This window comes from Hyla sarda, chromosome 2 (genome assembly GCF_029499605.1).
Source record: "Hyla sarda isolate aHylSar1 chromosome 2, aHylSar1.hap1, whole genome shotgun sequence".
NCBI classification, from domain to species: domain Eukaryota; kingdom Metazoa; phylum Chordata; class Amphibia; order Anura; family Hylidae; genus Hyla; species Hyla sarda.
Window position 1 is genome coordinate 100,528,234 of NC_079190.1, and position 15,085 is coordinate 100,543,318.

The following is a 15,085-nucleotide window of genomic DNA, read 5'->3' on the forward strand; positions in this document are numbered from 1 at the left end:
TCCCATTTGGAGCCCTGGGACAGTTGCCTAGATTTCCTTCATTGTTTTCCTGATTACTACCATGTATGAAGTATCCTGACAAAATACTTATCTTTTTCTTTTGTTGATTGAAGTTGTCAATGATGACACCAATGAATAAATTCAGGGTGAAAAAAGAGCCAAAGATGATAAAAATGACAAAATAAATGTACATATAGATGTTGTCTTCATATTTTGGCTGTTCTGTGACCTAAAACATAAAATTAATTATATTACTGCAGAATAAACTACATAACCAAACATGACAGCCACACAATAATGTAACACCACAAAAAAACAAAACAAAAAACTGAGAATATGGTAGCATACAAAAGTAACAGAGACCACACCAGGGAGTTGTGTAACTGAGCCATTGCCTGTTTCTGTAGGTCACATGACAGTGGTTCAGATATATTAAAACAGCCTAGTTCTTCAAGCTAAGAAAGTGCCAATTTTATCACAGTTGGGAAGGATGTATGATAAATTTGGTGCATCTTTAGACTGTTTAGTTTAAGTTTAGACCAACTATATAAAACATTTTCCTACTGGTGCCAGAAAATTAAACAGATTTGGTAATTACTTCTATTTAAAAATCTTAATCCTTCCAGTACTTATCTGCTGTATGCTCCATAGGAAGTTGTGTAGTTCTTTTCTGTCTGTCCACAGTGCTCTCTGTTGACACCTATGTCCATGTCAGGAACAGTCCAGAGAGGGAGAGGTTTTCTATGGGGATTTGCTCCTACTATGGAAAGTTCCTGACACGGACAGGGGTGTCAGTAGAGAGTACTGTGGTCAGACTGAAAAGAACTATACAACTTCCTGTAATGCATCTGGTTGAAAACCACAAGCGTACTGTGTGTCATATCTCTTACTTGCATCAGGTGGCCTGCTCTGTACCATGTCCTGTTTCTGTTATAGCTGCAGTTTCTCCTCTGTCCTCTAGGGGCTGCGCGTGAGCACTGGCTGAGACTTATAGGGCCAGTGTGCACTCCCTATTTGATTCCTAGCCAATTCCTGCCAGGCACCAGCTATAAAAGAGCATTCCTCCCTTCCTAATGTGTCTGAGCAACATTGTAGTTTTCTGAAGCAAAGGTCCCTGTCTGCATTGTTTCAGTGTTCCTGTGTTCCAGTCTGCTGCACCTGAGCTTTCCTGCTCTTCTGTTTTTACAGCACCTGCCTGCTAAAGTCACCTAATTCAGCTCTGCTGTGTCCGATGCCTTATGTTGCATCTGTTTGCCCCACTCTGCAAGTTAGGCCAGTAGACACTTGTGGCACAGTGGGTCAACACCCGTGGGGTCTGACAGTTTGCTCAGGCCATAGATCCCGCTAGCAAGCCCCAGTCTACGCTGCAAGGACTGTATCAGCAGCTGCAACTTCAAAGTGATCGCCAAGAGCAACTGCTGCCGTTTATGAACTCAATTTCTGCTCGCCTGTATGCTTTGTCTGCACCTGCTCCAGGTCCTAGCAACTCCTGCGGTTCCTGATGCTCAGTGTTCACTTTCTGTTTCCAGTGTCCAGATGCCTTTGCCTCCACACGGAGGTGACCCGAAGTCCTGCAGAGGATTCCTGAACCAGTGTCTGATCCATTTTGGGCTACATGGTAACAAGTTCCCGTTTAAAAGAGCGAAAAGTTGCCTTCATCATCTCCCTGCTATATGGAGAAGCCCTTGTCTGGGCCAACCCTCTATGGGAGCAATGCGGTTCAGTGACTGTTAATTTGCAGAATTTTTTGACTGCTTTTCGCACACTCTTTGAGGAACCAGGCCACGCATCATCTGCAGCTTCTGCTCTCCTTTGCCTGGGACAAGATAACATGTCTGTGGGACAATACGCCAGTTCAGTACCCTGGCTGCAGAACTGTCCTGGAATGATGAAGCCCAGCGAGCTGTGTTCTGGGAGGGCCTTAGTGACTGTATAAAAAATTAGCTGGCTGGAAGGGATCTCCTTGGACACTCTAGTCACTTCGGCTACACGCATAAACGTGCGTTTACGGGAAAGTTTCACCCATATCGCTCAAGCTAAGTGGACTTCTGAATTTACTCTTGTCTTCCAGAGCCCTGTTCAGACTCCTGCAGCTTTTCCGCCTGAAGAACCCATGCAGATTGAACGCCTGAAGCTCACTGATCTGAAGCGTCGTCTGTCTGAAAACTTGTCTCTCTACTGTGGCTGAAAAGGTCACATTGTGCGCAATTGTCCTTCCAAAGGCGAAAAACCTCAGTCCCTGGGGTATATTGGAAAGGTGACTCTTGGCAATAACACTGACTCCCTCAAGCTCTGTATTCCTGTGACCCTGTCTAAAAGAAAAACCTGCATAACTGTACTTGCATTCCTGGATTCTGGCACTGCTGGAAACTTTGTAAGCTAGGCTCTGGTGAACCTGTACCAGCTACCTACTACGCGTCTGAAGAAGCCACTTGTAGCAACATTTGTTAATGGTCATCCGCCTCCTGTGCCAATCCGCTTGATTACCATCCCACTGAGGCTACAAGTGGGCACTCAACATTCTGAAGAGTTATGCTTCTATGTCTTACCAGACTCTTCTGATCCTGTACGTCTGGGACTGCCCTGGTTGCAACAACATTCTCCTGTCCTAGATTGGCGTACGGGGAATATTCGCTGGGGACCTCAGAACCATATCTCATGCTAGTCTGAGGTTTGTCCAGCAACCTCTGCAAAATACATTCCTGTAGGCACTAAGCCTGATCCTGAGGCCACTCAAGCGAAGCAGAATCCTAAACTGGCACCTGATTTTCTGAGACCTGTTCTGACCCCTGTGGCGTTACTGCCTGAAGAGAAACTATGTAAGGCTGGGTCCACACTACGTTTTGTCCCATACGAGAGCGCATACGGCAGGGGGGAGCTAAAAGCTCGCGCTCCCGTATGCGCTCCCGTATGTCATTCATTTCAATGAGCCGACCGGAGTGAAACGTTCGGTCCGGTCGGCTCATTTTTGCGCCGTATGCGCTTTTACAACCGGACCTAAAACCGTGGTTGACCACAGTTTAAGGTCCGGTTGTAAAAGCGCATACGGCGCAAAAATGAGCCGACCGGACCGAACGTTTCACTCCGGTCGGCTCATTGAAATGAATGACATACGGGAGCGCATACGGTCACATACGGGAGCGCGAGCTTTTAGCTCCCCCCTGCCGTATGCGCTCCCGTATGGGACAAAACGTAGTGTGGACCCAGCCTAACCCAGAATACAGTACCCATGCTCCTGCCCTGCAGAAGAAATCCTTCTTTCCTGCTTTTTTCCAAGGAGAGGGGTCGTAAGTAGGGGAGTACTGTAACGCCGCTGGTTGAAAACCCCCGGCGTACAGTGTGTCATATCTCTTACTTGCATCAGATGGCCTGCTCTGTACCATGTCCTGATTCTGCCATAGCTGCAGTTTCTCCTCTGTCCTCTAGGGGCTGCGTGTGAGCACTGGCCAGTGTGCACTCCCTATTGGATTCTTAGCCAATTCCTGCCAGGTACCACCTATTAAAAAAAGCACTCCTCCCTTGCTGTGGTGCCTGAGCAACATTGTAGTTTTCTACAGTGAAGGTCCCTGTCTGCTGCACCTGAGCTTTCCTGCTCTACTATTGTTACAGCACCTGCCTGCTAAAGTCACCTAATTCTGCTCTGCTGCGTCTGACGCCTTCTGTTGCATCTGTGTGTCCCACTCTGCAAGTTAGGCCAGCAGCCACTTGTGGCACAGTGGGTCCACACCCCTGGGGCATGACACTTCCTCTGTAATATACAGCAGCTGATAAGTACTGAAAGATTTAAGAAATTGGGGCTCAAAGGTCTGTGAATATTTGATATAAAATTAATTTATTTGTAAAATTGATTTATTAGTGTACAATTGATAGAAAAAATGATATTAATAAATAGTAAATATTATAGTGGTCTGTGACCTACAGGGCCCTTGTAGGTCAGCTAGACTACAGATAGTGTAAGATAAAATCAGTGTATATGTAATGGAATAAAACTATATAAAAACAATAATATAAATACAATGGTATAAATTTGTATAAAGTGTCCACAATAATACAAGAGACTTTAGAATTGTACTCCTGGTATAATTAATTGTTGTCCGAGTGAATACACTCTTCTCTCATTGCATGTAATAAATATTAGTGCAGATTCTGACAAATACCGATATACTGTAATCCAAGTGTGGGTATAGATCAGCAAAGTGCTTTCTTTTTATATGCAGAGCGCAACAGCACGAGTTGCAATTGTATCCAACTTATAGTAGTTTGTATCAACTTTAAAGGTAAGTGTAAAGTGAGCTTTCATTCGTGCAAAAATCGATCCTGGCTCCTAGGCAGAGAGCCTGCTGCAGGAGACTCAGACGTCTCACAGTGTAGCAGCAGTAAGTGTAAGGCTAGTTTCAGACTACGGAATCTCCGGGCAGAAAATTTTCGCCCAGCGCTGAATCAGTCGGCGCTAGGACCGCACAGACACTGCAGTCTCCACTAGACCGCAATGTGTTCCGCACAGATTTCCGCCTTGTTATGATTCGGCTGGCTGGAGGTGGATCCTCTGTGTCAGAGAGGGATTGGCGTGGACCGTACCGGTGGACCGGTTCTAAGTTGCTACTGGTATTAACCAGAGCCCGCCGCAAAGCGGGATGGTCTTGCTGCGGCGGTAGCAACCAGGTCGTATCCACCGGTAACGGCTCAACCTCTCTGACTGCTGAGACAGGCGTGGTACAAAAGGACAAGGCAAGAGCAAGGTCGGACGTAGCAGAAGGTCGGGGCAGGCGGCAAGGTTCGTAGTCAATGGAGATAGCAGAAGGTCTGGAACACAGGCTTGGGACAAACACTAAACGCTTTCTCTGGCACAAGGCAACAAGATCCGGCACTAGTGGGAAGGGGAAGTGAGGTTATATGAGCAGGGAGCAGGTGGAAGCTAATTAGACTGATTGGGCCAGGCACCATTCATTGGTGCACTGGCCCTTTAAATCTTAGAGCGCTGGCGTGCGCGCGCCCTAGAGAGCGGAGCCGCGCGCGCCAGAACGTGACAGCCGGGGACCGGGACAGGTAAGTGGCTTGGGAAGCGATTCGCGAGCGGGCGCGTCCCGCTATGCGAATCGCATCCCCGACGTCAGTGTCAGTGCAGCGCTCCCGGTCAGCGGGTCTGACCGGGGCGCTGCAGAGAGGAGAACGCCGCGAGCGCTCCAGGGAGGAGCAGGGACCCGGAGCGCTCGGCGTAACAGTACCCCCCCCCCCTTAGGTCTCCCCCTCTTTTTGTCTCCTTGTCCCTTCAAATGAGACGAGAACATAGGGGGCGACTCTTGAGTTTCCTTCCGGAAAAACGAAAAGTCCTGGGAAGCTACATCAGCGGCAGGCAATCCAGAAGAAGTGGGAATGGGGAGGGGGGGCAGAGGGTGAAGCTTGTCACGGGGCAGAGTGTTACCAGGAAGGGGGCTATGAGGAGCAGATGTGAGGCATCATTTGTGACAAGCAGGACCCCAATTCTTGATCTCCCCGGTGGTCCAGTCAAGGGTGGGAGAATGACGTTGGAGCCATGGCAGACCAAGGAGGACTTCAGAGGTGCAGTTGGGCAGAACAAAAAATTCGATTTTCTCGTGATGCAGTCCAATGCTCATAAGCAGGGGTTCTGTGCAGTAATGCACAGTGCAGTCCAATTTTGCTCCATTGACGGAAGAAATGTAGAGCGGCTTGACGAGACGGGTCACTGGGATGCTGAACCTATTGACAAAAGAGGCCAGAATAAAATTTCCAGCAGAACCAGAGTCCAAGAAGGTCACGGCTGAGAAGGAGGAGTTGGCAGAAGGAGAAATCCGCACGGGCACAGTGAGATGTGGAGAAGCAGAATTCACACCAAGGGACGCCACTCCCATTTGAACAGGGTGCGTGCGTGCGTTTCCCAGACGCGGAGGACGGATAGGGCAGTCCACTAGGAAATGTTCAGTACTAGCGCAGTACAGGCATAAGTTTTTATCTCTGCGGCGAGTCCTCTCTTCATGGGTCAGGCGAGACCGATCCACTTGCATAGCCTCCTCGGTGGGAGGCACAGGGGTAGATTGCAAAGGATACTGGGAGAGAGGTGCCCAGAGATCAAGGTCCTTTTCCTGGCGGAGCTCCTGGTGTCTTTCAGAAAAACGCTTTTCGATGCAGGTGGCCAAAAGGATAAGTTCAGACAGGTTAGCTGGAATTTCTCGTGCGGCCAGTACATCCTTGATGTTGCTGGATAAGCCTTTCTTGAAGGTCGCGTAGAGGGCCTCATTGTTCCAGGCAAGCTCTGAGGCAAGGGTACGAAACTGGATGGCGTATTCGCCTACGGAAGAAGTTCCTTGGACTAGGTTCAGCAAAGCAGTCTCGGCAGAGGAGGCCCGGGCTGGCTCCTCCAAGACACTATGGACTTCAGCGAAGAAGGACTGGACTGTGGCTGTGGCAGGATCATTGCGGTCCCAGAGTGGTGTGGCCCAAGACAAGGCCTTTCCAGACAGAAGACTAACTACGAAAGCCACCTTAGACCGCTCTGTAGGAAATTGGTCCGACAACATCTCCAAATGTAGGGAACATTGAGACAGTAAACCACGGCAGAGATTAGAGTCCCCATCAAATTTGTCCGGCAGAGACAAGCGGAGGCTAGGAGCGGCCACTCGCTGCGGAGGAGGTGCAGGAGCTGGCGGAGGAGATGGTTGCTGCTGTAGCAGTGGCAGAAGTTGCTGTAGCATGGCGGTCAACTGCGACAGCTGCTGTCCTTGTTGGGCGATTTGTTGGGATTGCTGGGCGACCACCGTGGGTAGGTCAGCGAGACTTGGCAGCGGCACCTCAGCGGGATCCATGGCCGGATCTACTGTTATGATTCGGCTGGCTGGAGGTGGATCCTCTGTGTCAGAGAGGGATTGGCGTGGACCGTTTCCAAGTTGCTACTGGTATTCACCAGAGCCCGCCGCAAAGCGGGATGGTCTTGCTGCGGCGGTAGCAACCAGGTCGTATCCACCAGTAACGGCTCAACCTCTCTGACTGCTGAGACAGGCTCGGTACAAAAGGACAAGGCAAGAGCAAGGTCGGACGTAGCAGAAGGTCGGGGCAGGCGGCAAGGTTCGTAGTCAATGGAGATAGCAGATGGTCTGGAACACAGGCTTGGGACAAACACTAAACGCTTTCTCTGGCACAAGGCAACAAGATCCGGCACTAGTTGGAAGGGGAAGTGAGGTTATATGAGCAGGTGGAAGCTAATTAGAGTGATTGGACTAGGCACCAATCATTGGTGCACTGGCCCTTTAAATCTTAGAGAGCTGGCACGCGCGCGCCCTAGAGAGCGGAGCCGCGCGCGCCAGAACGTGACAGCCGGGGACCGGGACAGGTAAGTGGCTTGGGATGCGATTTGCGAGCGGGCGCGTCCCGCTATGCGAATCGCATCCCCGACGTCAGTGTCAGTGCAGCGCTCCCGGTCAGCGGGTCTGACCAGGGCGCTGCAGAGAGGAGAACGCCGCGAGCACTCCGGGGAGGAGCAGGGACCCGGAGCGCTCGGCGTAACACGCCTGAAGAAAGAGCACCGCCATTCTTCAGGCGGAAATTTCCAAGCGTATTTTCCGTTCACAAATTCCGTAGTCTGAACCTAGCCTAATAGACAGTCACGGATCGATGTGCAAATGTTTAAGATAGAATTTGTACCTTGATTAGATGTGTGCTGGTCTCAGTGCGATCCCGGCTCTAGCACAGGGGGCCCACTCCTGGAGACTCAGCCGTCTCCGATTGGACAGTAATGGAAGTGGGCTCCTCTTGTGTGGACTGCAGCTGTTCTGTAGGTAACGAAAAGGCTGTGTCCTCGTGATAGGTGCTACGTGCCTGTCCAAGGAAGGAAACAGGAGTAGTGATGATTGTTGGTACTTTGTCTATGAGAGGTCAAATTGGGTATTGTGGCACTTGTAGTGGTAGTTAAGGCTGGACGCGTTTTAGGTCCTCCTTAGGACCTTTCTTCAGCAGCGAAAATAACTATCACTTTTAGATGCTAAAGAAAGGTTCTAAGAAGGACCTGAAACGTGTCCAGCCTTAACTACCACTACAAGTGCCACAATGCCCAATTTTACCTCTCATAGACAAAGTACCAATGATCATCACTACTCCTGTTTCCTTCATTGGACAGTCACGTAGCACCTATCACGAGGACACAGCTTGGTTGTTACCTACAGAACAGATGCAGTCCACACAAGAGGAGCCCACTTCCATTAATGCCAAATCGGAGATGGCCGAGTCTCCAGGAGTGAGCCCTCTGTGCTGGAGCCGGGATCGCACCGAGACCAGCACACATCTAATCAAGGTACAAATTATAACTTAAACATTTGCACATCGATCCGTGACTGTCTATTACACTTACCGCTGCTACACTGTGAGACGTCTGAGTCTCCGGCAGCAGGCTCTCTGCCTAGGAGCCAGGATTGATTTTTGTCCGAATGAAAGCTCACTTTACACTTACCTTGAAAGTTGATACAAATTACTATAAGTTGGATACAATTGCAACTTGTGCTGTTGCGCTCTGCATATAAAAAGAAAGTACTTTGCTAATCTATACCCACACTTGGATTACAGTATATCGATATTTGTCAGAATCTGCACTAATATTTATTACATGCAATGAGAGAAGAGTGTATTTACTCGGACTGCAATTAATTATACCAGGAGTACAATTCTGAAGTCACTTGTATTATTGTGGACACTTTATACAAATTTATACCATTGTATTTATATTATTGTTTTTATATAGTTTTATTCCATTACATATACACTGATTTTATCTTACAGTTTCTGTAGTCTAGCTGATCTACAAGGGCCCTGTAGGTCACAGACCACTATAATATTTACTATTTATTAATATCATTTTTTCTATCAATTGTACACTAATAAATCAATTTTACAAATAAATTAATTTTATATCAAATATTCACAGACCTTTGGGCCCCAATTCCTTTATCTATTGTACTTTTGCTAGACACCGTGGGTGTAGGTGTCATTTGGGCAGCTCAGGCCGCGGGATAACAGATTGGTAAGAGCCTCTCCAATCCCCTTCTATTTTAATTTACAATTTTTTAAATCTTTTTGGCACCAGTTGTTCTAAATATGATGTACAGCATGTACAACAGTTTTTTGGTGTAAACTGTGCAAGAATCCTGGCTCCTTTTCAATAGTAAATTTGCCTCATGGTATTTAAATCAGGAATACTGTCAGAGTCACTGGTAGAGAAGGATCTGGGTGTACTTGTAGATCACAGACTACAGAATAGCATGCAATGTCAGGCTGCTGCTTCCAAAGCCGGCAGGATATTGTCATGTATCAAAAGAGGCATGGACTCAAGGGACAGGGACATAATACTCCCCCTTTATAAAGCATTGGTACGGCCTCACCTTGTTATGCCGAGCGCTCCGGGTCCCCGCTCCTCCCTGGAGCGCTCGCAGCATCCTCTCATTTGCAGCGCCCCGGTCAGACCTGCTGACCGGGTGCGCTGCAATATCACTCCCAGCCGGGATGCGATTCGCGATGCGGGAGGCGCCCGCTCGCGATGCGCATCCCGGCACCCGTACCTGACCCGTTCCCCGTCTGTCTTGTCCCGGCGCGCGCGGCCCCGCTCCTTAGGGCACGCGCGCGCCGGGTCTCTGCAATTTAAAGGGCCACTGCGCCACTGATTGGCGCAGCAGGCTTAATCAGTATGTTCACCTGTGCACTCCCTACTTATACCTCACTTCCCCTGCACTCCCTCGCCGGATCTTGTTGCCAGTGAAAGCGTTCCCTTGTGTGTTCCTAGCCTGTGTTCCAGACCTCCTGCCGTTGCCCCTGACTACGATCCTTGCTGCCTGCCCTGACCTTCTGCTACGTCCGACCTTGCTCTTGTCTACTCCCTTGTACCGCGCTTTTCTTCAGCAGTCAGAGAGGTTGAGCCGTTGCTGGTGGATACGACCTGGTTGCTACCACTGCTGCAAGACCATCCCGCTTTGCGGCGGGCTCTGGTGAATACCAGTAGCAACTTAGAACCGGTCCACCAACACGGTCCACGCCAATCCCTCTCTGGCACAGAGGATCCACCTCCAGCCAGCCGAATCGTGACAGTAGATCCGGCCATGGATCCCGCTGAAGTCCCGCTGCCAGTTGTCGCCGACCTCACCATGGTGGTCGCCCAGCAGTTGCAACAGATAGCGCAACAAGGCCACCAGCTGTCTCAACTGACCGTGATGCTACAGCAGCTATTACCACAGCTCCAGCAATATTCTCCTCCGCCAGCTCCTGCACCTCCTCCGCAGCGAGTGGCCGCTTCCAGCCTTCGATTATCCTTGCCGGATAAATTTGATGGGGACTCTAAGTTTTGCCATGGCTTTCTTTCGCAATGTTCCCTGCACTTGGAGATGATGTCAGACCAGTTTCCTACTGAAAGGTCTAAGGTGGCTTTCGTAGTCAGCCTTCTGTCTGGGAAAGCTCTGTCATGGGCCACACCGCTCTGGGACCGCAATGACCCTGTCACTGCCTCTGTACACTCCTTCTTCACGGAGATTCGAAGTGTCTTTGAGGAACCTGCCCGAGCCTCTTCCGCTGAGACTGCCCTGCTGAACCTGGTCCAGGGTAATTCTTCTGTTGGCGAGTACGCCATCCAATTCCATACTCTTGCCTCCGAATTATCCTGGAATAACGAGGCCCTCTGCGCGACCTTTAAAAAAGGCCTATCCAGTAACATTAAAGATGTGCTGGCCGCACGAGAAATTCCTGCTAACCTGCATGAACTTATTCATCTTACCACCCGCATTGACATGTGTTTTTCCGAAAGGCGTCAGGAGCTCCGCCAGAATATGGACTTTGTTCGCACGAGGCGGTTTTTCTCCCCGGCTCCTCTCTCCTCTGGTCCTCTGCAATCCGTTCCTGTGCCTCCCGCCGTGGAGGCTATGCAAGTTGACCGGTCTCGCTTGACACCTCAAGAGAGGACACGACGCCGCATGGAGAATCTTTGACTGTACTGTGCCGGTACCGAACATTTCTTGAAGGATTGTCCTATCCGTCCTCCCCGCCTGGAAAGACGTACGCTGACTCCGAACAAAGATGAGACAGCTCTTGATGTGAACTCTGCTTCTCCACGCCTTACTGTGCCTGTGCGGATATCTTCTTCTACCTTCTCCTTCTCCTTCTCTGCTATGGCCTTCTTGGATTCCGGATCTGCAGGAAATTTTATTTTGGCCTCTCTCATCAACAGGTTCAACATCCCGGTGACCAGTCTCGCCAGACCCCTCTACATCAATTCTGTTAACAATGAAAGATTGGACTGTACCGTGCGTTACCGCACGGAACCTCTCCTAATGTGCATCGGACCCCATCACGAAAAAATTGAATTTTTGGTCTTCTCCAACTGCACTTCAGAAATTCTTCTTGGATTACCGTGGCTTCAACGCCATTCCCCAACCCTTGATTGGTCCACAGGAGAAATCAAGAACTGGGGTACTTCTTGTCACAGGGACTGTCTTAAACCGGTTCCCAGTACTCCCTGTCGTGACCCTGTGGTTCCCCCGGTATCCGGTCTTCCTAAGGCTTATATGGACTATGCTGATGTTTTTTGCAAAAAGCAAGCAGAGACTTTACCTCCTCACAGGCCTTATGACTGTCCTATTGACCTCCTCCCGGGTACTACTCCACCCCGGGGCAGAATCTATCCTCTGTCTGCTCCAGAGACTCTAGCCATGTCGGAGTACATCCAGGAGAATTTAAAAAAGGGGTTTATCCGCAAGTCCTCCTCTCCTGCCGGAGCTGGATTTTTTTTTGTGTCCAAAAAAGATGGCTCACTACGCCCTTGCATTGATTACCGCGGACTTAATAAAATCACGGTAAAAAAACGCTACCCCTTACCTCTTATCTCGGAACTCTTTGTTCGCCTACAAGGCGCCCACATCTTTACCAAACTGGACTTAAGAGGTGCTTATAATCTCATCCGCATCAGGGAGGGGGACGAATGGAAGACTGCATTTAACACCAGAGATGGACACTTTGAGTATCTGGTCATGCCCGTTGGCCTGTGCAACGCCCCTGCCGTCTTCCAAGACTTTGTTAATTAAATTTTTCGTGATCTCCTATATTCCTGTGTTGTGGTTTATCTGGACGATATTCAGATTTTTTCTGCCAACTTAGAAGAACACCGCCAGCATGTCCGCATGGTTCTTCAGAGACTTCGGGACAATCAACTTTATGCCAAAATGGAGAAATGTCTCTTTGAATGTCAATCTCTTCCTTTCCTAGGATACTTGGTCTCTGGCCAGGGACTACAAATGGACCCAGATAAACTTTCTGCCGTCTTAGATTGGCCACGCCCCTCCGGACTCTGTGCTATCCAACGTTTTTTGGGGTTCGCCAATTATTACAGACAATTCATTCCACACTTCTCCACTATTGTGGCCCCTATCGTGGCTTTAACCAAGAAAAATGCCAATCCTAAGTCCTGGTCTCCCCAAGCGGAAGACGCATTTAAACATCTCAAGTCTGCTTTTTCTTCTGCTCCCGTGCTCTCCAGACCTGACCCATCTAAACCCTTTCTATTGGAGGTAGATGCCTCCTCTGTGGGAGCTGGAGCTGTCCTTCTACAAAAAAATTCTTCCGGGCATGCTGTTACTTGTGGGTTTTTTTCTAGGACCTTCTCTCCGGCGGAGAGAAACTACTCCATTGGTGATCGAGAACTACTGGCCATTAAATTGGCGCTTGAGGAATGGAGGCACCCGCTGGAGGGATCAAAATTTCCAGTTATCATATACACTGATCACAAGAATCTCTCCTATCTCCAGTCTGCCCAACGACTGAACCCTCGCCAGGCTAGGTGGTCGTTGTTCTTTGCCCGTTTTAACTTTGAAATCCATTTTCGCCCTGCTGACAAGAACATTAGGGCCGATGCCCTCTCTCGTTCTTCTGATGCCTCTGAAGTAGAGGTCTCTCCGCAACACATCATTCCTCCGGACTGTCTGATCTCCACTTCTCCAGCTTCCATCAGGCAAACTCCTCCAGGGAAGACCTTCGTTTCTCCACGCCAGCGTCTCGGGATTCTCAAATGGGGACACTCCTCCCACCTCGCAGGCCATGCGGGCATCAAAAAATCCTTGCAACTCATCTCTCGATTTTATTGGTGGCCGACTCTGGAGACTGATGTTGTTGATTTCGTGCGGGCCTGTACTGTCTGTGCCCGGGATAAGACTCCTTGCCAGAAGCCTGCTGGTCTTCTTCATCCTCTGCCTGTTCCTGAACAGCCTTGGTCACAGATTGGTATGGACTTTATTACGGACTTGCCCTCATCCCGTGGCAACACAGTTGTTTGGGTGGTCGTTAATCGATTTTCCAAGATGGCACATTTTATTCCTCTTCCTGGTCTTCCTTCAGCGCCTCAGTTGGCAAAGCAATTTTTTGTACACATTTTTCGCCTTGACGGTTTGCCCACGCATATCGTCTCGGATAGAGGCGTCCAATTCGTGTCTAAATTCTGGAGGGCCCTCTGTAAACAGCTCAAGATCAAATTAAACTTCTCTTCTTCTTATCATCCCCAATCCAATGGGCAAGTAGAAAGAATTAATCAGGTCCTGGGTGACTATTTACGGCATTTTGTTTCCTCCCGCCAGGATGACTGGGCAGATCTTCTACAATGGGCCGAATTCTCATACAACTTCAGAGTCTCCGAATCTTCTGCTAAATCCCCATTTTTCGTGGTGTACGGCCGTCACCCTCTTCCTCCCCTCCCTACTCCCTTGCCCTCTGGTTTGCCCGCTGTGGATGAAGTGACTCGTGATCTTTCCACCATATGGAAAGAAACCCAAAATTCTCTTTTACAGGCTTCATCCCGGATGAAAAGATTTGCTGATAAAAAAAGAAGAACTCCCCCCATTTTTGCTCCCGGAGACAAGGTATGGCTCTCCGCTAAATATGTCCGCTTTCGTGTCCCCAGTTACAAACTGGGACCACGCTATCTTGGTCCTTTCAAAATCTTGTGCCAGATTAACCCTGTCTCTTACAAACTCCTTCTTCCTCCTTCTCTCCGTATTCCCAAAGCCTTCCATGTCTCTCTCCTTAAACCACTCAGATTTTTTTTAGTGGATTGGGAAAACTGTGGCCCAGAGGAGAGATCCTGGGAACCCGAGGACAACATCCTAGACAAAAGTCTTATCCTCAGGTTCTCAGGCCCCAAGAAGAGGGGGAGACCCAAGGGGGGGGGGTACTGTTACGCCGAGCGCTCCGGGTCCCCGCTCCTCCCCGGAGCATCCTCTCATTCGCAGCGCCCCGATCAGACCTGCTGACCGGGTGCGCTGCAATATCACTCCCAGCCGGGATGCGATTCGCGATGCGCATCCCGGCTCCCGTACCTGACCCGTTCCCCGTCTGTCTTGTCCCGGCGCGCGCGGCCCCGCTCCTTAGGGCGCGAGCGCACCGGGTCTCTGCAATTTAAAGGGCCACTGCGCCACTGATTGGCGCAGCAGGCTTAATCAGTATGTTCACCTGTGCACTCCCTACTTATACCTCACTTCCCCTGCACTCCCTCGCCAGATCTTGTTGCCATTGTGCCAGTGAAAGCGTTCCCTTGTGTGTTCCTAGCCTGTGTTCCAGACCTCCTGCCGTTGCCCCTGACTACGATCCTTGCCTGCCCTGACCTTCTGCTACGTCCGACCTTGCTCTTGTCTACTCCCTTGTACCGCACTTATCTTCAGCAGTCAGAGAGGTTGAGCCGTTGCTGGTGGATACGACCTGGTTGCTACTGCCGCTGCAAGACCATCCCGCTTTGCGGCGGGCTCTGGTGAATACCAGTAGCAACTTACAACCGGTCCACCAACACGGTCCACTCCAATCCCTCTCTGGCACAGAGGATCCACCTCCAGCCAGCCGAATCGTGACACACCTGGAATATGCTGTTCAGTTTTGGGCACCTGTCCATAAAAGGGACACTGCGGAGTTGAAAAGGGTGCAGAGACGCGCGACTAAACTAATATGGGGCATGGATCATCTTAGCTATGAGGAGCGATTAAAGGAGTTACAATTGTTTAGTCTTGAGAAGAGACGTTTAAGGGGGGATATGATAAACATATATAAGTATATTAATGGCCCATAC

At 49.7% G+C, this 15,085-nt stretch overlaps 1 protein-coding gene across 9 annotated transcripts in view; it reads right to left on the bottom strand.

Moving 5' to 3' along the window:
• The window catches only part of SCN8A (sodium voltage-gated channel alpha subunit 8), a 260,584-nt gene that overhangs the window by 14,836 nt on the left and 230,663 nt on the right, over positions 1 to 15,085 (bottom strand). For all 9 annotated transcript variants that reach the window (XM_056562694.1, XM_056562701.1, XM_056562698.1 and 6 more), the window contains one exon: positions 92 to 229. In XM_056562694.1, coding sequence (XP_056418669.1) covers positions 92 to 229 — 138 coding nt within the window. The remainder of the gene's footprint in view (positions 1 to 91; positions 230 to 15,085) is intronic.